This window comes from Haliotis rufescens, unplaced genomic scaffold (genome assembly GCF_023055435.1).
Source record: "Haliotis rufescens isolate VD_foot unplaced genomic scaffold, xgHalRufe1.0.p SCAF_72, whole genome shotgun sequence".
Lineage (NCBI taxonomy): Eukaryota > Metazoa > Mollusca > Gastropoda > Lepetellida > Haliotidae > Haliotis > Haliotis rufescens.
This window is the reverse complement of record NW_025964364.1, coordinates 1383409-1410577: the sequence shown is the minus strand read 5'-3', so window position 1 is coordinate 1410577 and position 27169 is coordinate 1383409. Positions and strand designations below refer to the sequence as shown.

General features: G+C 46.4%; 1 protein-coding gene across 1 annotated transcript; it reads right to left on the bottom strand.

Moving 5' to 3' along the window:
- Positions 1-238: 238 nt before the first annotated feature.
- Positions 239-26304, bottom strand: LOC124117284 (HHIP-like protein 1). The gene is made up of 10 exons (XM_048388466.1): positions 26148-26304; positions 17008-18082; positions 13443-13528; positions 7103-7281; positions 4605-4748; positions 4053-4182; positions 3595-3734; positions 3422-3503; positions 2422-2486; positions 239-1844 (listed from the first exon to the last, which is right to left on the bottom strand). The coding sequence occupies exons 2-10, from the start codon at positions 18001-18003 to the stop codon at positions 1681-1683; spliced, it is 1986 nt and encodes a 661-aa protein (XP_048244423.1). The 5' UTR covers positions 18004-18082; positions 26148-26304; the 3' UTR covers positions 239-1680.
- Between the last annotated feature and the right edge of the window lie 865 nt (positions 26305-27169).

The window sequence follows — 27169 nt, the reverse complement described above, 5'->3', positions numbered from 1 at the left end:
TATTGAGTCCTAGCTTCAAAATAAGGCGGTATTGAGTCTCAGCTTCAATTGAAGGCGGTACTGATTCTCAGTTTCAACATAGGCGATACTGAGTGGCCGCTTTAATATAAGGCGGTACTGAGTCCAAGCTTCAATATAAGGCGGTACTAAGTCTCAACTTCAATATACGGCGGTGTGCTCTTAGCCAAAAACCCGACGCACAAGGAGTAGATCGAAAAGAAAGTAAAGGACAAAGACATTCACCAAACTATTTATTGACATACACAATATGTTTAAATGATCCCACGGTTGACAACAAAGACACATAAACAAGAATTGTTCATAAGGCAGACATGGTGTCGATTGTCGATTGTTGCCGAACAAGTCAAGCAGGTGACGCTCACACACAATACCGCTTCAACACCTGGCCACAAACACCACAATAAGCACTAGCGCACACACACACTGGCGTACACACACTCGTTGAGCACAAGACTTGAGCAGGGTTTTCGGACGTATACCCGTATTTACAAGCATCTGACATCGGGCTAGATGGCAACAACTGGCATCTGTTCCATGTTCAAAAGTTTTCGGTACAGCTGACCGTTTAGAAAAATACAAAATACATGGGCGGATCCAGAGAGTGGGAAAACCAAATGTAGTATGTTGTGGGCAGTAGCGAGGACTGAGAGAGGATTTTCATAATTTAGACCCCTCCCTTCAAAAATGCTGGATCCGCCCTTGAAAAAACCCAGTTCGAAACCCCATAATCTAACATATTGTGACAGTTAAATTGTACTCTTAAAAATCATGTGCAATAATATCGTTTGACAACTGCATATTTCTACAGTAATTATCATTCATTCATAAATTTCTTAGTCTGCCACCCTATCAGACTTCGCAGGTTCCAGTTGTAGCTGCAGGCAATCAGGTGCTGGTGGCTTTGTAGCGTAAATCACCATGTTGTAACCATCCATTGACTGTGACACTTTCATATAAAAACATACAACACATCCGTGCGCGTGATTGGAGTGAAACGAAACTTTTGATTACTGGCTGTTACGGAAGCAGTATTTTGTTGAACGGGCCCTAAATTCTATACATGCGTGATATTTTCATATTCCTCCATCACTGGATTTCAAGGACGCTAAAACTATGGAATCCTCACACGACCTCACGTGCCCACAGACAAAGATGTGCCAGGCATGTCATACAGTTGAGGGTCAAACTTCACCATTCACAGACAACCGTCCTCGTGACACGTAAACTCTCCCGGGTTATCTGCTTCCTCACTCGTTGACAGTCAGCGTCATGCGTCAGTCAAAAATGAATACATATTTTTTACGCCGCATCAGCAGATTTGAAGCTATTTCCGGCTTGCGCCGATCAGAATCACAACTAGTCTAACAGTAGCATCTGAACCGATGGTAGAAACACACGATAAGGGCGAGTTGACAAACATGAATAGCCCCAACTGTGTAATTCAGCCCCAGTCGTAAGAGAATAATCCCTACTGTTTGTGCGATACAAAATGGATCCCTGTTGTCATGACAGCGAATGTATGATACTGCCTGACATGTCAGTAAAGTCAAAGTGTCGTCACACATATAACTAATGTTTCAGAGTGGTATAATGGTATTGATGTCGAATACTGAAAGAATATCTCTGTGACGTCGAAATGACGTCAGGTCACAGACACATTCAGTGTCTGAGCGACATTAAAACACACATCACTGTAGTAGCCATTGCGCATGTACGGATGTTGACCCCGTGGATGGACGGAGCCTGGTTTGGTGCTGGAGAGGAAGCGCCCCCTGCCGGCTGGAGACCGGGGTTGTTCGATGTGTAGCGCGTCGTGTAACGACCTGAAACATTGAAAATAGCACTTGGTGCTTGCTGCTGGAACATACGCACAGAGGGACGAGGTACTGCAGCTTGTCTCATGAAAGTGATATCGTAAGACCGGACATGTTTGTAAAACAATCAGGCAAGCCTAAAGTGTCGAGAACATTATTAAGACATCTGCCCAGCTTACAATTACATATCTGTTAGGTACCAAGTTGTAGAATAACTACAAGCCTATGCAAGCTCTAGTTCCTTTATTGTTCGTCTCGATTGCACATTACATGTGGTTACGTTTCCATTTTTCTGGAACCAAGGGAGGTAACTCCCAAAACTATGTGTCAGCTGTGACAGTTCAGCGGTAGCGACACTACAATATCACTTCCTGATTTCCTCATTGAAATACTACATGACAGATGGGGTCGGGGTGTGAGATGGCATTTCACGCCTGGTTGTTTTCATACAGTGAAGGGTGTTTCATGGCAAGGAAAGGAGGTAGGAGCAAATATAGAGGGAGTGGTTGACAGCAAGTAAAAAAGGTAGAAGGCATATGTAGAGGGGCTTGTTTGATTTCAAGGACATTCCTTCGACTCTACTCACTATTCCCCGGGTTGTTGATGCGTGCTCCTTGGCCGGCGTGCTGGCACTCACTGGGGTTGCCGCGTCTGGAAGAACGTAGACGACAATGACATGTGACCACTTTGCAGTACATGGAGAAACACACGAAACTCAGCTCATCTGCCGCACTCCTTCAGTCCTTGCAGCCCTCCTTACCATCTCAACTTGTACACCTCCCCACCCTCCCAGCACTCCTTTACCGTGCCGGGTCTTTCAGCTTGCACACCTCCCCACCCTCCCAGCACTCCTTTACCGTGCCGGGTCTATCAGCTTGCACACCTCCCCACCCTCCCAGCACTCCTTTACCGTGCCGGGTCTATCAGCTTGCACACCTCCCCACCCTCCCAGCTCTCCTTACCGTGCCGGGTCTATCAGCTTGTACACCTCCCTACCCTCCCTGCACTCCTTATCGTCCTGGGTCTATCAGCTTGTACACCTCCCCACCCTCCCAGCACTCCTTATCGTCCTGGGTCTATCAGCTTGTACACTTCCCCACCCTCCCAGCACTCCTTATCGTCCTGGGTCTATCAGCTTGTACACTTCCCCACCCTCCCAGCACTCTTTACCGTGCCGGGTCTATCAGCTTGCACACCTCCCCACCCTCCCAGCACTCCTTATCGTCCTGGGTCTATCAGCTTGCACACCTCCCCACCCTCCCAGCTCTCCTTACCGTGCCGGGTCTATCAGCTTGCACACCTCCCCACCCTCCCAGCTCTCCTTACCGTGCCGGGTCTATCAGCTTGCACACCTCCCCACCCTCCCAGCTCTCCTTATCGTCCTGGGTCTATCAGCTTGTACACCTCCCCACCCTCCCAGCTCTCCTTATCGTCCTGGGTCTATCAGCTTGTACACCTCCCCACCCTCCCAGCTCTCCTTACCGTGCCGGGTCTATCAGCTTGTACACCTCCCCACCCTCCCAGCACTCCTTACCGTGCCGGGTCCATCAGCTTGTACACCTCCCCACCCTCCCAGCACTCCTTACCGTGACGGGTCTATCAGCTTGTACACCTTGCCACCCCTTTCAGCCGCAGACTCGGTTCCAGTCGAGAGTAAATAAACTTCTCCTGAAATAAGAACACGTTGATATTGACGATACTTCATAGTTTGATTTAAATGATTTTTTTTTCATTATTGACCAATCAGTGATGTTCTCACCTTCTTCATCCTCGCCAAAGGAAATGACGTAACGCTCGTAGTGACCAATCAAACCGTTGAAACAGACGTCAGCCTCGCACATGAATATTTCTTTGTTGTGCCATTCGCCGGATTCATTCTTCGTCAGAGCGTACATCTGCCTATTTGATAAAACAACGCAGGAATGTCAATTTTTTCTGCAGGTGACCCTCATGCAAATTATGCATTAGTTACAGTGCAGCTTGCTGCTTGCAAAACCAATTGTCTTGCAAAATGTGATGAATGTATGAAAGCCTGAAACCGTCAGTGTTGCCATCAAGTACGGAACGCATTCAGCATGACTGCTATTTCCATGAGGACCATTAACGCTGTATCGTCAGTCCATATAAAGGGGTCTTGTACACATCCCACCAGACTTTGTGACTTGTTGTCCTTACACTGACATTGCAGTAGTAGCCTAGGAGGAGGACACCACCTACCCGAACATGTAGTCGGCGTAGAAGTACATGCCGTTGAGGTTGGGGCTCTCACATCCGCGGTAGAAGACCCCGCCCGTCACAGACTTGCCCACTCGGTGGGGGTAGGCAAAGATCGGCAACTCTTCTGGACCTGAAAGATTAGAAATCAATGATTCTTCCCGACCGACGAACACACGAGTGAATACAGCATTAGAAGGGATAACTGATCTGTGCCGGGTACACGAAGCTCTGAATACATTTCACGTACATCCAAAACTAGTGAGTTACTCCCGGACTTAGAGGTATAGGCTGCTGGGGCCCGTGACCCATGACCTCTAACCTTCAACACACATGTTCGCACATCATTACTTAATGTGTCCATGAGGTGCTGTTTTGAATAGACCATGATGCATATCATAAAAAAGAGCCACCGATAGCTGAAAAATTGTTTACGCTATAATCACTCACACATGATAACAAAACAAAGTCGACTATTCCATGTCTGGGGTTGAAAGAGTAAGATTCCCATGTCCAATGGCATCCTGCTTCATATTAGAGCATTGTATGTTTTACCTATGTTTCCGCACGTTTCTTCATTAAAACACTGGAATCCTTCTCTCGCATTCCATCCATAGTTAGCTCCCTTTTTCACCAGGTCTATCTCTTCCCACGCTGATTGGCCAACGTCTCCGCACACAATCCGACCTCTGCCCTCACCTGTAAGGGGAGGGGCTACATGAAGTTTGTGTATATAGTGCTGTAAGGTGAGGTGAGGTGAGGTGAGGTGAGGTGAGGTGAAATATGATTAACATCACCTCCAACATTATTGCACTTATATAGCGACGTGCATGCACGTGTGTATGTGTGTATGTATGTGTGTGTGGCTGCTTGTACTGGACTGAAGACAGTTTATAATGTTAGCCCACTGAGATACCATGCCGCAGTTTAACATGAATACCCAACTCAGACACAGCAAACTGACTCCAAGCCGGCCAGTCCTTGTTTTAGCCACTTAATTCCCAGCGCTAGACCAGGTAACAACAAGTACCATCTTTTAACGTCTTTTCGTATGATGCGGCCAGTGATCAAAGCCCGGACCTTCCGCTCTCTGGGTGGACGCTCAACCACTAGACCACAGAGCCGGTCTTTAAGAGGAGGGGCTACATGAAGTGTGTGTATGTTGTGCTATAAGGGGAGGGGCTACATGAAGTGTGTGTATGTAGTGCTGTAAGGGGAGGAGCTACATGAAGTGTGTATATGTAGTGCTAAAAGGGGAGGGGCTACATGAAGTGCGTGTATCTAGTGCTGTAAGGGGAGGAGCTACATGAAGTGTGTGTATGCAGTGCTGTAAGGGGAGGGGCTACATGAGGTGTATATGTAGTGCTAAAGCGGGGAGGGGCTACATGAGGTGTGTGTATGTAGTGCTATAAGGGGAGGAGCTACATGAAGTGTATATGTAGTGCTTAAGCGGGGAGGGGCTACATGAGGTGTGTGTATGTAGTGCTGTAAGGGGAGGGGCTACATGAAGTGTGTATATGTAGTGCTATAAGGGGAGGAGCTACATGAAGTGTGTATATGTAGTGCTGTAAGGGGAGGAGCTACATGAAGTGTGTATATGTAGTGCAATAAGGGGGAGGAGCTACATGAAGTGTGTATATGTAGTGCTTTAAGGGGAGGAGCTACATGAAGTGCGTGTATGTAGGGCTAAAACGGGAGGAGCTACATGAAGTGTGTGTATCTAGTGCTGTTAGGGGAGGAGCTACATGAAGTGTGTATATGTAGTGCTGTAAGGGGAGGAGCTACATGAGGTGTGTGTATGAAGTGCTTTAAGGGGGAGGAGCTACATGAAGTGTGTATATCTAGTGCTATAAGGGGGAGGAGCTACATGAAGTGTGCATATGTAGTGCTATAAGGGGAGGAGCTACAAGAAGTGTGTATGTAGTGCTTTAAGGGGAGGGGCTACATGAGGTGTGTGTATGTAGGGCTAAAAGGGGAGGGGCTACATGAAGTGTGTGTATCTAGTGCTTTAAGGGGAGGAGCTACATGAAGTGTGTATATGTAGTGCTATAAGGGGAGGAGCTACATGAAGTGCGTGTATGTAGTGATGTAAGGGGAGGAGCTACATGAAGTGTGTATATGTAGTGCAATAAGGGGGAGGAGCTACATGAAGTGAGTGTATGTAGTGCTATAAGGGGAGGAGCTACATGAAGTGCGTGTATGTAGAGCTGTAAGGGGAGGAGCTACATGAAGTGAGTGTATGTAGTGCTGTAAGGGGAGGACCTACATGAAGTGTGTGTATGTAGTGCTAAAAGGGGGAGGAGCTACATGAAGTGTGTATATCTAGTGCTATAAGGGGGAGGAGCCACATGAAGTGTGTATATGTAGGGCTAAAAGGGGAGGGGCTTCATGAAGTGTGTATATGTAGTGCTATAAGGGGAGGAGCTACATGAAGTGTGTATATGTAGTGCTGTAAGGGGAGGAGCTACATGAAGTGTGTATATGTAGTGCAATAAGGGGGAGGAGCTACATGAAGTGTGTATATGTAGTGCTTTAAGGGGAGGAGCTACATGAAGTGTGTGTATGTAGTGCTGTTAGGGGAGGAGCTACATGAAGTGCGTGTATGTAGTGCTGTAAGGAGAGGAGCTACATGAAGTGTGTGTATGTAGTGCTGTAAGGGGAGGAGCTACATGAAGTGCGTGTATGTAGTGCTATAAGGGGAGGAGCTACATGAAGTGTGTGTTTGTGTAGTGCTATTAGGGGAGGGGCTACATGAAGTGTGTGTTTGTATTGCTAAAAGAGGGGAGGGGGGGGGGGGGGCTACATGAAGCAGTGCTGTGTGGGAACAGCTACATGTGTACAAAGGTCAGCAGGGGGAGGAGCTACATGATGTAGTGTTGTATGAGAACAGCTACATGTGTACAAAGGTCAACAAGGGGAGGGGCTACATGAAGTGTGTGTTTGTATTGCTGTAAGGGGAGGAGCTTTATAAAATCTTGCTATGTGGTAACAGCTACATGTGTACCAAGGTCAGCAGGGGAGGAGCTACACAAGCACAGTGTCCAGTGCCCTACCAGTCTGTCGGTCGCCCCTGTCCTTGCCGCATCTCCAGATGTTCCGAACGCCGTAAGCGTAGATCTCCGGGCGGGCTTCCGGGTCGTCGATGAAGGGGTTGTCGGGGGGAATGGAGTAGGGCAAGCTGGGATTGGGCGTGTCCACATCAAGGCGTAGTATCTTCCCGAGGTGGACCGTCCTGCAGTAACAGACGCAATACATCACTGAACCACATAGATGCATATATGGTTATATGGCAGTGTATTTTATTGTTTGGCGCTGATTTTAACAATGTCACATTGTTTCTGTTGAGATTCGGTATACACTGATTGCAGTGTGTTTGGGCAGTGATCAGTCGTCAGGAAGTTGCTATATTTAGATGCTAGTGTGGTGTGTAAACTTCCGGTTCGGTATACCGCGGACAGTGATAGTATGGTTTGGAAACTTCTTTGATGTTCTGGTGCCGATGGACAGGTGAGGGCACTGTCTGAAACTTCCCAGTGGTTTGGTAGGTTGTATATAAGAGGATAGTATTGAGGGGAATTTAAGGATGTCTTACGCAATTTCATGATATCGGAACCAGCTTTCATGTGAGGATCACACATCATCCCTGATTCCCTGGCTAGCCCATCTCAGAAGCTTGACCACTATCGCCGCTGTTTATCTTAACACAGGTAATTGTTTATCTCAACACAGGAGATTGTTTATCTGATCACGATATATTTTCCAAGATGGAATTATGTTTCATTTCTTTTCGAAATCAATCCAAAAGGATTATTCCAGTCACAGTTGTCCACAACATTTCCTAACCCCCACACACATGACGTAATGTAAAGCATGTCAATCACTGACAGGTGCCAGACACCCTAACCCTCACACACATGACGTAATGTAAGCACGTCAATCACTGACAGGTGCCAGACACCCTAACCCCCACACACATGACGTAATGTAAAGCATGTCAATCACTGACAGGTGCCAGACACCCTAACCCTCACACACCTGACTTAATGTAAAGCATGTCAATCACTGACAGGTGCCAGACACCCTAACCCCCACACACCTGACGTAATGTAAAGCATGTCAATCACTGACAGGTGCCAGACACCCTAACCCCCACACACATGACGTAATGTAAAGCATGTCAATCACTGACAGGTGCCAGACACCCTAACCCCCACACACATGACGTAATGTAAAGCATGTCAATCAATGACAGGTGCCAGACACCCTAACCCTCACACACCTGACTTAATGTAAAGCATGTCAATCACTGACAGGTGCCAGACACCCTAACCCCCACACACCTGACTTAATGTAAAGCATGTCAATCACTGACAGGTGCCAGACACCCTAACCCTCACACACATGACGTAATGTAAAGCATGTCAATCACTGACAGGTGCCAGACACCCTAACCCCCACACACATGACGTAATGTAAAGCATGTCAATCACTGACAGGTGCCAGACACCCTAACCCCCACACACCTGACGTAATGTAAAGCATGTCAATCACTGACAGGTGCCAGACACCCTAACCCTCACACACATGACGTAATGTAAAGCATGTCAATCACTGACAGGTGCCAGACACCCTAACCCTCACACACCTGACTTAATGTAAAGCATGTCAATCACTGACAGGTGCCAGACACCCTAACCCTCACACACCTGACGTAATGTAAAGCATGTCAATCACTGACAGGTGCCAGACACCCTAACCCCCACACACATGACGTAATGTAAAGCATGTCAATCACTGACAGGTGCCAGACACCCTAACCCCCACACACCTGACGTAATGTAAAGCATGTCAATCACTGACAGGTGCCAGACACCCTAACCCCCACACACATGACGTAATGTAAAGCATGTCAATCACTGACAGGTGCCAGACACCCTAACCCCCACACACCGGACGTAATGTAAAGCATGTCAATCACTGACAGGCGCCAGACACCCTAACCCCCACACCTGACGTAATGTAAAGCATGTCAATCACTGACAGGTGCCAGACACCCTAACCCCGACACACCTGACGTAATGTAAAGCATGTCAATCACTGACAGGTGCCAGACACCCTAACCCTCACACACCTGACGTAATGTAAAGCATGTCAATCACTGACAGGTGCCAGACACCCTAACCCCCACACACATGACGTAATGTAAAGCATGTCAATCAATGACAGGTGCCAGACACCCTAACCCTCACACACCTGACTTAATGTAAAGCATGTCAATCACTGACAGGTGCCAGACACCCTAACCCCCACACACCTGACTTAATGTAAAGCATGTCAATCACTGACAGGTGCCAGACACCCTAACCCTCACACACCTGACGTAATGTAAAGCATGTCAATCACTGACAGGTGCCAGACACCCTAACCCCCACACACATGACGTAATGTAAAGCATGTCAATCACTGACAGGTGCCAGACACCCTAACCCCCACACACATGACGTAATGTAAAGCATGTCAATCACTGACAGGTGCCAGACACCCTAACCCCCACACACATGACGTAATGTAAAGCATGTCAATCACTGACAGGTGCCAGACACCCTAACCCCCACACACCTGACGTAATGTAAAGCATGTCAATCACTGACAGGTGCCAGACACCCTAACCCTCACACACCTGACGTAATGTAAAGCATGTCAATCACTGACAGGTGCCAGACACCCTAACCCTCACACACCTGACGTAATGTAAAGCATGTCAATCACTGACAGGTGCCAGACACCCTAACCCCCACACACATGACGTAATGTAAAGCATGTCAATCACTGACAGGTGCCAGACACCCTAACCCCCACACACCTGACGTAATGTAAAGCATGTCAATCACTGACAGGTGCCAGACACCCTAACCCCCACACACATGACGTAATGTAAAGCATGTCAATCAATGACAGGTGCCAGACACCCTAACCCCCACACACATGACGAAATGTAAAGCATGTCAATCACTGACAGGTGCCAGACACCCTAACCCCCACACACATGACGTAATGTAAAGCATGTCAATCACTGACAGGTGCCAGACACCCTAACCCTCACACACCTGACTTAATGTAAAGCATGTCAATCACTGACAGGTGCCAGACACCCTAGCGGAATAGTTCCATGTCACACTAGGGCTGAATACTGACACACCAGAACGTGGAGAATAACACTTTGACCTGAATAACACACCCGGGCCCGAATAATAACACATAGGCCTAAAAAAACACGACGGCCTCAGCAGTAACACCTGGACCTTAATAATCACACCCGGACCTTAATAATGCCACTACGGCCTCAGCAGTTACACCCGAACCTTAATAATTACACCTGGGCTTGAATAATGCCACTATGGCCTCAGCAGTTACACCTGAACTTTAATAATCACACCCGGATTTGAATAATGACACTACGCCCTCAGCAGTTACACCTGGATCTGAATAATCACACCTGGACCTGACAAATGACACTACGCCCTCAGCAGTTACACCTGGATCTGAATAATCACACCTGGACCTGACAAATGACACTACGGCCTCAGCAGGTACACCTGGATCTGATTAATAACACCTGGACCTGACAAATGACACTAGGACCTGAATAATAACACCTGGACCCGAATAATGACACTACGACCTGAGCAGTAACACCTGGACCCGAATAATGACACTACGACCTGAGCAGTAACACCTTGACCCGAATAATGACACAACGACCTGAGCAGTAACACCTGGACCCTGAATAATGACACTACGACCTGAATAATACCACTACGACCTGAATAGCTACTCTAGGATCAGGAGATATATCCCAGCGCCCCCTCACCTTCACAACTACGCTCCCGAAGATCATGATTAGGTCCATATTACTCCTTGTCGCAGGAGCCCAATTAAATCGGTTGGTCGGGCGATGTCACGTGATTGCACGTGTCCCAGTGTGGTATGCACGCTGCTCATGCGCATAGCCTCTGGTTTACAGTGACGTGTACAAGCTGCCGTAACATGGCTGCCATGGTGATGACAATAACGTCACACAACGCCCTCTCACTCAATGTGTAGCTCAAGACAAAGAATTATATTTCATGCCCCATACAATTATTTTTCTCAATTTCATCGTCAAGAGGAATGTATCCATTTAATAAGGAGGCGCATTAAATGCGGTTATGAGCGTGAGGTTGCGTTCGGGATGATCGGCTGGCTGAAATTGTACCCCTCAGCACAGCAGATGCTTCACACGTTGGCAGACAGCATTGTCACCACAGTCTGTTAGAATGACAAACACACGGATATCTCAATTGAACAAGCAATGCAAATACAGGGGAATTGTCATGTAAATGCAACTATACACATTACTTTGTTCAACAGAATGCTGAAACAGTCATAGCCCAGGCGTGTGGATGAAGAGATCGTCGCCTGATCGGGATCCCAAGTGATTAATTTTCCATAACGTTTAGATAACATATCAGTGATACAGTCCAAACATATGGAGACTACCCATTGTAACACCGCCATGGTTCCACACAGGCGAAGTTAATCAGGCAGTTATGACTGGTTCTGAATGAGAGTTGACACTATCGTTTTGTCTCATTGTGATGTTAAACTGCCACACGTGTGTTGTACGTCGCCTTCAGCAACAATCCAGAACATCACGACGGGGACACCAGACATGGCCTTAGACCATGTGGGGAAACTAAACAGAGCGAACGCATTTTCTACTTTGTCCTCACCACTTGACCCGTGAAGATCCGGGTTACAATAGGTCTTCAGCAACCCAAGCTTGCTGAAAAATGCGACTATGCGTGTCGTAAGAGGCGACTAACGGAATCTGGTGGTCAGGGTCGCTAACTTTGGTGATGCATGTCATCGATCATAATTGCGTGGATCTATGCTCATGATGTCAACCACTGGATTGTCTGGTCTAGACTCGATTATTTACAGACAACCGTCACATAGCTGGAATATTGCTGAGTGTGGCGTCAAACAACAAACCAAACATCCTCACCACTTGAAACATAATCACGAAGTATCGCCATGATTAAATAAGGAAGATGGCCGCATCTGTGATAATACTTATAAATTGAAAACACGCCATTCCGCAAATAAGGAATGTTACCCATCGTATCTGTCACTGTGATTAGCCAAAAAGGTACGTTAATTTACAGTTAAAATGATGACAAACAGAAAATATTCGAGTGTTGTCATGTAAGTATGAAACGGCCTTCGTTTGAGGTACTGACTTAACACCTGTCCCGAGGTGATGACCTCACACCGGCCCGTGCATTTTCACAGATGCAAATGTCACCTGAATTGGGGATTTCCAAAATATTACTGTTATGGTACCATGTTGTGATATGTGTTGACGGTGGTAGCAATTAAATTATTACCGCGTCATATTTGTTGGGGAAAATGATAAATACTTAAAAGGTATGAAACGGGATGAGTATTGCAGGGGTTGTTTTTTTCAATCAGGAGGTATTTGTTGTTCAACAGATGATTTCTTTAGCCAGAACTTATACATTTCTAATACAGACTCCGCCGTATACCGTGGCTATGGGAGTGAGTGAGTTAAAGCTTTACGTCACATCGGCAATATTTCAGCCATATCGTGACGAGAAATTTCATTTATTAAGACATATGTTTTAACTAAATCCGTGGCTATGGCAATACAGGCATTCGAGCAGCGTTGACAAAACAAATGCAGCGTCATTTTGTTCTTTTCTGAGATGCACATCTAGAATCATCTCAAATTGACTTGTTAAGGTGTTTTATGAAGACAGCTATATTCTTCTTATTATTATTAGTTTTTCTATTATTATGACGGAGTCGTACGTGCATATTTCTATAGTCAGACTTCCCGCATTGGACAGGAAGGCAGATCAGTACTTACTCGATGTTTCAATAGCAACAGTCTGAGAAACATTCTATCTTGTTTTAACGAGTGAAAAATATTTTCTGGTCTATCCTACAGTACTTTAGTACCATAGTTTAACCTCTTTACCCATGACGCGGCCAGGGGAACGAACCACTGACCTTCCACTCTCCTGCCTGAAGCTCTGTCCACGAGGGGCGGTCGGGTAGCCCAGTGGTTAAAGGGTTCGCTCGTCAAGCCGAAGACCCGGGTTCAAATCGCGACATGGGTGCAATGTGTGAAGCCCATTTCTGGTGTCCCCCGCCATGATATTGCTGGAATATTGCTAAAAGCGGCGTAAAACCATAGTCACTCACTCACTCTATCCACGACACCACGGATGCTGTCTGTGCGGGAATGAGAGCAAGAGAGCGAGAGATGGATAAACACCTGTATGGATGAATGAATGCTCGAACAATAAGGTCGGTGATTATAATTACTTGTTCTGGGCGAAGCCGTGAGGGTCGGCCGCTGCCCCGCCGTCCCCGACAAACAGGTACAGGTAGTGGTCATCCCCGAACAGCAGCTGTGGAATAACAAGGGCAGACGATGACGGTCACGTGGTACGACTCGGTCAGGACAAGTTCAAAATGGCGTGCTGTGAGGACCGTGAAACCCTTCATGTCGTCACGCGACTGGAGTGGTCCCATATTTATAGCAAGAGGACATTTATAATAACTTGCCGAGGACACTCAGCCTCACGTGGTGTACACAGATCTACCTGTACCCATGCTTCCAAAACATACACTGAGGGGCAAACGAGTTTGTAATTGAAACTTGAAAGAACTGTTGTTAAATTTGATTATTTAACCATCACTCATTCCTGCAACAGTTTGTATAGAGTAATCTGTGTTTGGGTAATTGTGAGTAAACTATATTGTTTCAGTGAAGACTGGGGTAAGAAATGAATTTGCAAACACAAGACCCCTACCATGTTTGAAATGTTGTAAATTTGTGACGATAAAAGAAAATATATTGATTTTAAAAGATACGATGTCAAAGATACCCATAAGCAGTTGTGTATTATGCGAATTTGAAGTTTTAAATGAAAAATATATATTTAAAAAAGTAAAACCATATAAAAAATTAATGCTAATCGCCAGTACAGTTGATGTTTTGGATTAAATATCGCTAACTTAAGATACTTTCAATTGAAGATCAAAGTTAACATATGATAAAATCAATTTCTTTTGTCCCTCAGTTTATGTAGAAAAAGTCGCTCCACCCTGCAGTGTTGATGACAGTAGACTATAGAGCGTTATAGCGGGGTATCTCCAGTAACTGAGCCCCGGCTTCCTCGATGTTAGGACTCCTCCGTTCGATGTTAAATGTAAAAGCTGTTATCGCAGTCTATCATATTTCATGTTCTATCAGTCCGGCCTCTCGCTGTGTTGATCACGGTCACATTAGAACGTGGAGATAGAATACGACCTCCGAAACTGAAGTATCGTCCCGAGGCAAGACTGTCCACAAGCCAATATCAACGGTTCTACCCTCGCCATTTCAAGCCTACCGTTTCTTGGTTCGATCGAACACGAGTTGTGTCCCTTGATATACCCAACGCGATATCCAATCAGATCATTTCTTATTTCGAACAGCTTAACAGAGACGACTTCCATAGCAGACGACCTGCTAGATTAGATAACGAAAGATTTGAAATTTCATACCTGACAGACAAACAAAATGACAGATCACTACTGAAAAGATAGATATTACTGTCGCATTTTGCTCTTACACAGTATCAAGTAACACTGGACATGGCGGCAACATGAAACGCCCGGCAGGGGATCGTCTATAAATAGCACTGCATCTCAGTTACTGCGATAAGCGTTCAGTCGTTTAAGTTACATGACAATTAAGTTTGCACTCACATATATAAAAATGCGTTGGCGAGTTGATTGAAAACTTCGAATCTCTTCGAAAATATTGGTCTTAGCTTACTTTTAGCAGCGACCACGTTTGGCAATTCTTCAAAGGGAGACCATCCTCGCGGAGTTTAGATCTACTGTTCATGAAAATCTTGCTGTTTCCTGAAAATTCTGGAAATTTACAGGTAGCAGGATAGGATAAAGGGTGTTGTTTTTGTGAAACGTTCTATAGATATGGGCGATAGTCTCTCAAACTTCAGCACAGAGAAGTTGGCTTGAAATGGCAATGGTGATATGGGCTAGTGGACACGCCTCCTTGGTAAGGTGAAACTAAGAGGCTGCTAAAGGCCTTGGATGGTCATCCTCGGTGACTTAGCTGATTGTGTGGCATCGTATCAAGACGGCATGATATCAATCCCTGGTTTGTCTGGTCCAGACTCGAGTGGTTACAGGCCGCCGTCATATACCTGGACATACGGGACGTTAAACACAGCTATACGTCCCCTCCATGCTTCCAGGTGGCAGTACATGTAGACATGGAGATTACTACATGGACGGTGTCAGATACCTGGACATACGGGACGTTAAACACACCTATACGTCCCCCCCCCATGCTTCCAGGTGGCACTACATGTAGACATGGAGATTACTACATGGACGGTGTCAGATACCATAATCTTCCGACTTGGTTCAGAAGATATCTGAGAAGTTATAAGATAAATGTTAGTTGGTGTTTGTTTGTTTGTTGCTTAACGGAGCACTCAACAAAATTGCAGCTATATGACGGCGGTCTATAAATAATCGAGTCTGGACCAGACAATCCAGTGATTGACATCATAAGCATCGATCCACGCAATTGGAATACGATGACATGCATCAACCAAGTCAGCGAGCCTGACCATCCGATCCCGTTCGTCGCATCTTACGACAAGCATTGTCGCATTTTACGGCAAGCATGGGTTGCTGAAGATCTATTTATCCCCGGATCTTCACGGGTCAGATAAATGTTATAAGACAGGCACAATGCAGTGATCTGTTTCTTACAGACTCTCAAATCGCACTAGTGTCGTGATTGCAGTGGCACATGAATACATAATCCAACGGCCACGAGTGACGTCATTGATCTTATGGAGTACTACTCAGACCTAGTGTGCCCCTCCACAGAAAAGGTTCCGCCATATCTGTGGATCATTAACGCGATGTTGATACTGCAAGCTAGATACGATCAAAGAACATTCAATAAGACTTCAGGAATTCGATCTCATGCGTGTGTTTAATACCAGTTATCTCAAACAGGTTTCTCTCCCACAGGTGTGTAAGAAATACGCCAATACGAAGTCCCTGCCGAACTAGACTGGAATTTCTAAGCTCGATTGTAGCGCCACCAGTGGCTATTACGAGTTATGTCCCTTCTATGTCCCTCCTATTGACTAATCAGATTCCATCTCTCATATCACTTTCAATTGCTTCAAACAAAATGGCGGCGCCCAGTCAAGACGATCTGATCGATAATCGAGATCCATATTATAATAAACGGGCCTTACCTCGCGCAGTGCATCAACTCAATGGAGGACCTTGATTAAAAAGATGAAAAAACTAGCAAAATATCTGTCGACGCTCAGTTGGCGGTACACATGCTTTGCAAATCCTTCAGTCGACCGAAATCTGAACGCTGAAATGCACGTTGTTTACGAACCGGATGTCTAGTTCGTTTTGTATAGTTTTGATTTGACAACGCATAGACTCGTAATTCCAGCCAATATTTAACAAGAGTGGAAACTGGACGTTTATTGTTAGTTTACGCCCTTGTCTCGGGAAGTTGGAAATATTCTTGCTTGGTATTCGTTTGTGCCGACTACGGTTATATTGACACACTTACCTCACCTTCGTTTTGCCGACTACGGTTATATTGACACACTTACCTCGCCTCCGTTGTGCCGACTACGGTTATATTGACACACTTACCCCACCTTCGTTGTGCCGACTACGGTTATATTGACACACTTACCTCACCTTCGTTGTGCCGACTACGGTTATATTGACACACTTACCTCGCCTCCGTTGTGCCGACTACGATTATATTGACACACTTACCCCACCTTCGTTGTGCCGACTACGGTTATATTGACACACTTACCTCGCCTCCGTTGTGGTTCCAGTAAGGCTCCATGACCTCCAAAAGAATTCTCTCGGTGTCAAGGTCAGCTTTGTTAGGATCGTCCTGGGACACGTGGATCTCGCTGATGCGGATCTTATGGTCAATAGGAATGTCGCCACCGTAGACGTCCAAGTTGTCGTTGTCCTGAAGATGTGTCGAGTAGTACACGAAGAATCTGCCGTTGTCGGCGTAGTTCGGATGGAATGCAATTGAAAAAAATCCTCTTTCATCCCCCCGCCGGGCACTGACCTTGACCTTTTTAGTGATGTTTAGAAAAGGAGTTTGAAGTCCTGTCTTGTTTCCTGGGAAGTAGATATGGACATATCCCAGTTGCTCTCCAACAAACAGCCTCCCCGATCCGTCCCCGGCATGTCGTGCGACGATGGGGTTCCTCATGCTGTGGAGCTGTTCCTCCAAGCAGAGACACCCCTCCGTGTTAACCTGGATGTTGGTGATCTGATCAGTGAACAGAGGATTTGTCAGGAGGTCGGGGTAGCAGTAGTCCACGTCAGACGGTATGGCTACCGCCTGGCAGAACCCCTGTCTGGAAGCGAAGGACGGCATCCTCGCTAGTTCGGGGTCTAAATATTGTACAACGTCTCTGCACGTGTCGTAGAAGGTGTTGCAGTAAGGTCGACACAGACCAGGGAACTGCCGGGGATTCTGGGTAGCCTCGGCGTCGTAGATGTGGGCAGCGTAGGGGGAGCAGTACTGACACAGCAAGTCGTCCACGTAGTGTCCGCACACGCTCCATCGGTCACCCAGCCGGCTTTGTATGTCGTCCCGGCGTTGCCGCAAGGCGTCGTGGTCTGCCTCCGTACAGCACCCGAAGTCAGTGTACTGGGCGCAGAAGTTGTTGGTCCCCTGGGCCTTGAAGGGGGGTCGGTAGTCCAGGCACTGGGGGTGAGGGGACACTGTGATGAGACACGTGATGAGGATGGTGAGCAGATGTACTGTGTTCTTCATCCCGGCCATGTTCGTGGAGTCAGTGAGCTGTGCTCGTGTCGAGTAACACACCACGTGGGTCTCGGTGCGAGGCACGCTGCCGCTTCCCCTGCAACAGATCAGATGGGGAATACAACACAGCTATTTCTTTTTTAAGATCTGTCTTACTCTACATGACCCGCACTCCACTAACACACTCTCTCTGGCACATCACCTCCTGTCACACTTCCAGGATGAATTAGGAGAACACATTGATCCAAAGAGCGGATGTTCAAAGGGTCATTAAGTACTTTCAGTACCGTTAACTCGTGTGTCTGTATATACATAGCCTGTCAGTTCAGATCGCTTGTATAAATACTGCAAACAGTGTGGAAATGGAACATAAGATATTGAAAATGGGTTTTTAACGTCGCGTCCAAGATTATTGCACTTATATAGCGACGTGCATGCACGTGTGAGTGTGTCTGTTTGCACTAATCCGGACTGATGCTGATTTATAGTGCTAGCTCACTGAGATACCATGCCTCAGTTTAACATGAATACCCAACTCAGACACAGCATACTGACTCCGAACCGACCAGTCTTGTTTTAGCCCCTTAATGCCGAGCGCCAGACAGGGTAACAACATGTACCATTTTTTAAATGTCTTTTGGTATGACGCGGCTGGGAAAAGAAGCCCGGACCTTCCGCTCTCCGGGCGGACGCTCTACCACTAGACCACGGAGGCTATGGCTACCGACCCTCATGATTCGAATAAACGTCCAGAAAGCGGCGTATCGGCAGAATGGGTTTCCGGCTTATCGAGTACCGGACAGTAGGTAATAAATTAGCGTGTATGATAACAATTAATATTCCACGAGGACATTTAATCAAAGGCGAAGGGCATTGCAGATTATTATCTCAAAACACGTCGATTGTTATCCCTAACACAATTAATGCGAATTCAAGTTTGTGTGGAAGTAACCATGGAGACAAGGGAATCTTCTCGAGATCCCGTTAGTTCGAGATTTGTGATTTTGATTTGGCCACTTCGCGACAGTGTCCCTCATGTGATCACTACCAGCTGCACCCTTCACGTACCTCCCCTACCTAGGAACTCGCTACATTCAGCCATCGGAGGAAACTCGTAACTCACAACCGTCAATGTCATGCAGAAACGTACAACTATGTACACACATATGTACAGGAGAATGTGTTGTGTCAGCAGTAAATATTAAAAAAAATAACTTACACCTCACGTCAGGCCAACGTGCTCGCAAGATGGCAGCGACATAATCGTCGATGCCTCCGGGCATTTCGCAATTTACCAAACATTTTCTCGCAATAATGACGCCCACACAATGCAGACACGTACAGCTGTTTTGATTTGGTCTTTTTTCGCCAAGAAATGCTCAAAATAGATGTGTTTGTTTGGACGTCGATTTTGTCCAAATATTTCAGTGTATCCGTCATATATATATAGTCTTGTTTGTTTGTTGTTTAAAGCCGGACCCGTTAAGATCTGTGTAGAATAGGTTTTCAGCAACCCATGCTTGTCATGAAAGGCGACTGCGCTTGTATGTGGCGACTAACGGGACCGGCTGACTTGGTTGATGCACGTCATCGTATCCCAATTGCGTGAATCGATGCTCATGATGTTAATCACTGGATTGTCTGGTCCAGGCTCGATTATTTACAGACCGCCGTCATATAGGTGGAATATTGCTGAGTGCGGCGTTAAACAACGTGAAACAAAACGGTTTAAAGCCGTACTCAGCAATATTCCAACTATTTGACGGCGGTCTGTAAATAATCGAGTCTGGATCACTGATTGACATTATGAGCATCGATCTACGTAATTGGGGTACGATAACATGCTTTGTCAGCGAGCCTGACCACCAGTGCCTATCTTCAGCAACCCACGTAAGATGCCTCATGCGACAAGCATGGGTTGCAGAAGATCAGTTCTTAACCGGGTTCTCGAGGGGCTCAGTTCTTAATGACAAGAAAGAACACAAAGGTGAAGTACGTGGTTATATATTATCACGTAGGTGTACACGCTTTCTGCTCACGCCATGTCGGACCATGGGACGGAGGGGTAGCCTAATTGTAAAACCGTTGAAATTCCACATGGGTGAAGAGTATTTCTGGTGTCCCCTGTCGTTATATTACTGAAATATTGTTAAAAGCGGCGTAAAACCTCTCTTACTCAATAGCTCGCTCACTTGATCCAGAACAGTGTTTGTTATATGATAGTTAACACCGACACGTTGTCTGGGATTCATGTGAATAGTTCAGTCAAGAGTAAAGGACACAGTGTCCACTTCGCGTGGTCAGCGTGTGCAGCCTTCGGCGCGTGTTTTGGAGTGTATGCTTACTCATACCTGATGAAGGAGTAAGGATATACTCCGAAACTTTGTGTTCCTCATAATACAGAAGTTGACATCCATAAATTCTCTTCCTTCGGTGTATCACTTCTAAATGTCTCTTAAAGACGGGAAGAGCACGGTCTCAAAATATCAAAACATCTTCAAAACTCACTCACACACACTCACTCACTCACTCACTCACTCACTCACTCACTCGCCCGCCCGCCCGAGACACCCACTCACTCATTCGCTCGCCCGCCCGCCCGGGACACCCACTCACTCACTCGCTCGCCCGCCCGCCCGGGACACCCACTCACTCACTCGCTCGCCCGACCGCCCGGGACACCCACTCACTCACTCGCTCGCCCGCCCGCCCGGGACACCCACTCACTCGCTCGCCCGCCCGCCCGGGACTCCCACTCACTCACTCGCTCGCCCGCCCGCCCGGGACACCCACTCACTCACTCGCTCGCCCGCCCGCCCGGGACACCCACTCACTCACTCGCTCGCCCGACCGCCCGGGACACCCACTCACTCACTCGCTCGCCCGCCCGCCCGGGACACCCACTCACTCACTCGCTCGCCCGACCGCCCGGGACACCCACTCACTCACTCGCTCGCCCGCCCGCCCGGGACACCCACTCACTCACTCGCTCGCCCGCCCGCCCGGGACACCCACTCACTCACTCGCTCGCCCGCCCGCCCGGGACACCCACTCACTCACTCGCTCGCCCGCCCGCCCGGGACACCCACTCACTCACTCGCCCGCCCGCCCGGGACACCCACTCACTCACTCACCCATAACCCACTTACTCCCTCACGGTCGTAGCTCTCCTCCACCACAGAAAACATGTAGACTCCGGCTATCTACAAACTTCACAACTAGGGGCGTTGTGACATTCTGTCCCGTGAAACATGAGTCACATCAATGGTGGTACCTACATTACCCAACATTGGTGTGCAATTACGCAGACACCGGCAGATCGGGTGGACATTGTGTTTACAGATTGCGCCAGGGAGTGGTCGGGGAATTTGGGCTGAACAATCCAGATGTACGTGTAATGCTACAGTTAACATTTATATTCATTATAACAAGTATGTACGTAAATACTTTAAATACTATATCCTCATCAAAATGACAAAATGTATTTCCACCGATGATTCGTCTCGAAGTAAATGTTTTATGGAAGTAATCAAAGAACAAGCCACACGAAACATGTGCATTTGATTAAAGCTATTAGTTTACAGTTCTATGTAGCACAGTGTGCATTAGTGTGTGCAATAACGTGACGTTTCATGGTGTGCAATAACGTGACGTATTGTGTGCAATAACGTGACGTATCATGGTGTGCAATAACGTGACGTATGGTGTGCAATAATGTATAATAAAGAGACCTATCATGGTGTGCAATAACGTGACGTATCATGGTGTGCAATGACAAGACGTATCATGGTGTGCAATTACGTGACGTATGGTGTGCAATAATGTATAATAACGTAACGTATCATGGTGTGCAATTACGTGAGGTATGGTGTGCAATAATGTATAATAACGTAACGTATCATGGTGTGCAATTACGTGACGTATGGTGTACAATAATGTATAATAACGAGACCTATCATGGTGTGCAATGACGTGACGTATCACGGTGTACAATCATGTGCAATAACGTGACGTATCGTGTTCTATGACGTTTCCATATTTGTAAAAGTGGGTCAGTTGTATTCGTGTTGATTGCAACAAATGTTTCAAAACATCAAGACATTCTATCCATTTTGGCTAAAACAACAGTAACGCTATTTTTCAGGGCATTATCATTTGCAGAAGCCCTCGGTCTTTTCAACTGCCCTCCTTCGTCGGGTCGTTAAATGCAAGACCTCGGGCTTCTGCAAATGATGATGCCCTGAAGAATAGCGTTACCCTTATAATAACATGATGTCTTAATCATAGTATCACACGTGTATACTCCCTAGGAAGCTGCAAATACAAATTGAATGTATACTGATTCGTTGACCGGGATACTGATTATATATAGGTAGTAGTAGTAGTAGTAGTAGTAGTAGTAGTAGTAGTAGTAGTAGTAGTAGTGCTTTGCAAAAATATGAGGTATCACATACATCGCTGCAACATACCCTAATATACATGTAATGTAAATCCGCTATCTCGGATGGGGAGTGTCATTATACATTATTATATCGGGGTGGAAGATTTTATTTTAATGCGATTGTCAAAAACACCGACATAAACACAAACTTGTAACTCAACGAGCCCTGCTCCTTCAAACATAGCGGCTAGAACTCTGTTGTCAACAAGAATCAAAGCCATCGGTCTGTGTACCATGCGACAAGTAACAGCACGACAACGCTGTGTGCTGGCGTAACACTGACCAGGTGGAGCGGTGTCTGCGTTAACCAGGTGATCCATTGTTGACGATATAATATGGCTGCAGTCACTGACAGCGTGTAGCGAATCTCGCGATGAGTGTTGGCTGCTACAGCTGTGAATGGGACGAGTGTGGGCTGCTACAGATGTGAATGAGATGACTGTACGCTGCTACAGCTGTGAATGAGATGACTGTAGGCTGCTACAGCTGTGAATGAGATGTGTGTAGGCTGCTACAGCTGTGAATGGGACGAGTGTAGGCAGCTGCAGCGGTGAATGGGATGAGTGTAGGCTGCTACAGCTGTGAATGAGATGTGTGTAGGCTGCTACAGCCGTGAATGGGACGAGTGTAGGCTGCTGCAGCTGTGAATGGGATGAGTGTAGGCTGCTACAGCTGTGAATGGGATGAGTGCAGGCTGCTACAGCTGTGAATGGGATGAGTGTAGGCTGCTACAGCTGTGAATGGGATGAGTGCAGGCTGCTACAGCCGTGAATGGGATGAGTGTAGGCTGCTACAGCCGTGAATGGGATGAGTGCAGGCTGCTACAGCTGTGAATGGGATGAGTGTAGGCTGCTACAGCTGTGAATGAGTAAAGGCTGCTAGAGCTGTGAATGGGACGAGTGTAGGCTGCTACAGCTGTGAATGGGATGAGTGCAGGCTGCTACAGCTGTGAATGGGATGAGTGTAGGCTGCTACAGCTGTGAATGGGATGAGTGTAGGCTGCTACAGCTGTGAATGGGATGAGTGTAGGCTGCTACACCTGACGGGAAGATTGTTTTGTTAAATATATAATCTGGAGTGTGTGAGGGTCCCCAGTTTACCCACTGAATCTGGTTCCAGGGCGAGGGGGACATTGTCTGACCCTGCCCCGACGAGGTTGCCTGCAAGATAAAAGAAACCGAGCTTGTCGGGTAATCTTTGGGAATCTTGGAGCAATCGTTGGGACTACATAGGGAGAGAATTTAGTTATCCCAAAAATCGTTGGCAATAGATACCAAAATGATCGAGGTTAGCCTATCAATCGTTGAGAAAACATATGGGAAAAACATTGGAGGTATGACGAGTCATGTTTGATAATACGTTCTGAGACAATAGTCGTTAGTAAGTAATGCCAGGACATACGGGAGAAATTGGTGTTTCGTAGATTGAAACAGAGGGACTTCGCCGAGTCATCTTTGGGACTGGGTGTGAAGAGAAACTAGGTTTGCCAAGCAATCTTCTGGACAGCGGGACATCTAGCTCTAATGGCGTCATAAATTGTAAGGCATGACACGCCTCTGGCGTCATAGATGCGGACAGACACCATAAAGTCTCTGATACGGGGTACCGATGGCGCGCCATAAAGTTTTAGCGAAACATCAAACATGGCGTCACCTCACGCTGGGTCGCCTGATTTGAGGCATATGAAGAGGATCCCATATCGTAGGGGTTCCTTGTCTCAGTACTTGTACTCCTGGTTAAACGCTACCCACAGCTGACGCTAACGTCGGCACTGATTCTGTGATAAATGGTGCCAGCCTCAGTCAAGAAACACAGATACAATATACCGGTCTCTGAGACACCCTTCACCAGATGTGTATATCATCTAGCTGCCCTCACATTGGTTTCTTATGTAATTGCCTCCAAACATAACACTCCTTGGTCGTGGCTGCAAGTCACGTGTGTTGTGGTACATGTGGCGCCACTTCCAGCTAACGACGCCAGCACCTGCTGAAGGTGAATGTTCCCAACCACATGCAGAGACAAAACCACGTTCAGCCATTTCCTCGTTCAACTTACAACATATGACAACATGGCTTCCGATATTATCCTAAATTTCGAGCTGTCGAGCTGTCCGTTGCAACACACACACACACACACACCCCTACCCCCCCCCCCCCCCCCCCCCCCCCCCCCCACACACACACACCCTCACACACAATCCTTTGTAGTATCTTGGACGTGTCAGAGAGCCAACCTGTCCAGCCGCTGTCCGAGAGCTAATACATGGCACTGTCCATTTAACCCAAAGCAGCGAATCACGGTGGTCAGATTGCCACGTGCCGCATGTGACACATCTTGTGTGTCAGTGTCCCGCACCTCATCCACAATGTCACGCTTCAGTGGCCATCCGGCCTTTGTCCAACTGTAATCATAAGCAGCTGACCAATACATGACATGCTGTTTGTCGTGGTAATAACAGTCAAGCTGTGGATTTGTATTGACTACAAAGTGAATATCTAGATCGATATAGTTAACTTACTTAAATTATATAAAACTCTGTTAATCAGGTCAGACGGTCCGAGCACATGGTCATGACTTGCAACGTCTTGCCTTTCATTCCTTCGGCAATATGAGTGATCAATATACAGTTCAACTTTTCCCATCAGACTCTTAACCAGATTTGCAGCTCGATGCAATATTGACAGTAGCAGATAGTACCAAACGTATAATTAACATTCATGTGCCAAACACGTTCATTACTAACAGTACATTCTTGTTATGTGGAGCGGCTCAGTGGTTGAAGCGGTCGATGACTTCTGGTGTCCTACGCCGTGATATTGGTGGAGTATTAGCTTAAAGCGGCGTAAAACCATACTCACACACATGCTCGTAATGTTGTTAGTATCGTATCTATTTTAAAACAACTACTTGTTTCGCAGGTTTAGAGCGTCTAGGCAAGTATACACAATAGACCCGATCGACGGCGAGATCGATTGAATGCTTCCGTCATGGTCTAGCCTATTGACGAGACTTAGTGTATTGGGAAAGTGTCAATGGAGCGAGACGACTTTCCATATGTACGGGTCTTAGCATGACTCAGTACAATTCTGTCTCGGCACATATAAGCTTAACAATGTCAAACATGTGTTCTGTATAAACTGCGACTGTTTGGTTGCAAAAGGTCGAAAGACGGTACAGGCTGGGTCAACTCTTCACACAACACAACACAACACAACACATGTCTAGTCATAGTGTATAGGCCTAATTATATCGAAGGACATGCACGGCTGTCCGACGATAAAAACCTTATTACAAATCATGCACTGGAGAAGACGAATGATTTAATCTCAACGTATCTTGTGAAATAAACAAAATATTTGTCTATATCTAGATCTAAATATACCAGTTGTCGGTACATTGACAATATTTTTTTCGGAGACACGGTTGTATAATAACAGACGTAGTGGCAGCCAGTTTTCAGCAGCTATTAACATGAATAATTGTTTCAGGAAATGATTTCTAATTATAGACATCAAAGATACTGGTACATTCCACACACCATCCAGCCATACCGCTGTTCCGCTCTCCGCTGATCACTTAGCAGAGCGTTAGCCTGACAGCGAATACTGTGGTTAATGTACTGCACTGTAGTCGTAGAAAGCCACCATCAGTATCTACTGAGTATTGTCCCCGTCGTGTGACTCTGATTACTCGCCTACATCTACGTGTTGACACTCACCTGTTTCAGACGCTGTCAGATGGTCCTCATCACCCGGCTCGCGGTCTAGATGTGTGTTACAAAACAAACCATCTCGGCAGGTTCACCCTTCCTCTCATCCGTTGTCAACAACCTCGTCGAGTACATTTAACAAGGGAGCTAACTCTGTTAACAATGCGGTTTTCGTTATTTGTAATGTACGCGCTTGGGATCGAATCTCTTCGTGTTGATCATCGAGGCGAGATTTAATAATTCTTTATTTTGATATTTTTATGGGTTTCAACTTGACGGGGTGGGAAGTTTTTGTTTGTTTGGTTTGTTTGTTTGTTTTTGTTTTTGTTTTGTTTTGTTTTGTGTGGTATTGATGTTGTTGTTTTTGGTTTGTTTTTTTGTTGTTGTTGTTTTGTTTTTTTTTGGGGGGGGGAGTCGCTTTCTTATTATTCAGAACCTTCCTCTCATCCGTTGTCAACAACCTCGTCGAGTACATTTAACAAGGGAGCTAACTCTGTTAACAATGCGGTTTTCGTTATTTGTAATGTACGCGCTTGGGATCGAATCTCTTCGTGTTGATCATCGAGGCGAGATTTAATAATTCTTTATTTTGATATTTTTATGGGTTTCAACTTGACGGGGTGGGAAGTTTTTGTTTGTTTGGTTTGTTTGTTTGTTTTTGTTTTTGTTTTGTTTTGTTTTGTGTGGTATTGATGTTGTTGTTTTTGGTTTGTTTTTTTGTTGTTGTTGTTTTTTGTTTTTTTGGGGGGGGGAGTCGCTTTCTTATTATTCAGAAAAGCAGGGTACATATTATTTTGTAACAGATTTGTGTGAACGTATATTGACAAGACACGTTATTGCAGTTCATTCGTCGATGCTTCACCCTCCACGGCAAGTGAGGTTGTTGTACTTATCAGTTAACAAGTGACCCGTGAAGATCCGGGGTAGAATACATGTAGGTCTTCAGCAAACAAGGTTTGAGCACTGTAAAAGACGACTATGCTTGTCGTAAGAGGCGACTAACGGGATCGGGTAGCCAGGCTCGCTGACTT

What these genes read in the sequence shown, in the direction of transcription:
- LOC124117284 (XM_048388466.1), bottom strand. Translation starts at nt 18,003, where the DNA reads ATGGCCGGGATGAAGAACACAGTACATCTGCTCACCATCCTCATCACG. An exon ending in CTTTGGCGAGGATGAAGAAG is followed by an intron (nt 3,504 to 3,594) that starts GTGAGAACATCA and finishes TTCTTATTTCAG; the next exon opens with GAGAAGTTTATTTACTCTCG. An exon ending in AAGCTGATAGACCCGTCACG is followed by an intron (nt 2,487 to 3,421) that starts GTAAGGAGTGCT and finishes ACGTTCTTCCAG; the next exon opens with ACGCGGCAACCCCAGTGAGT.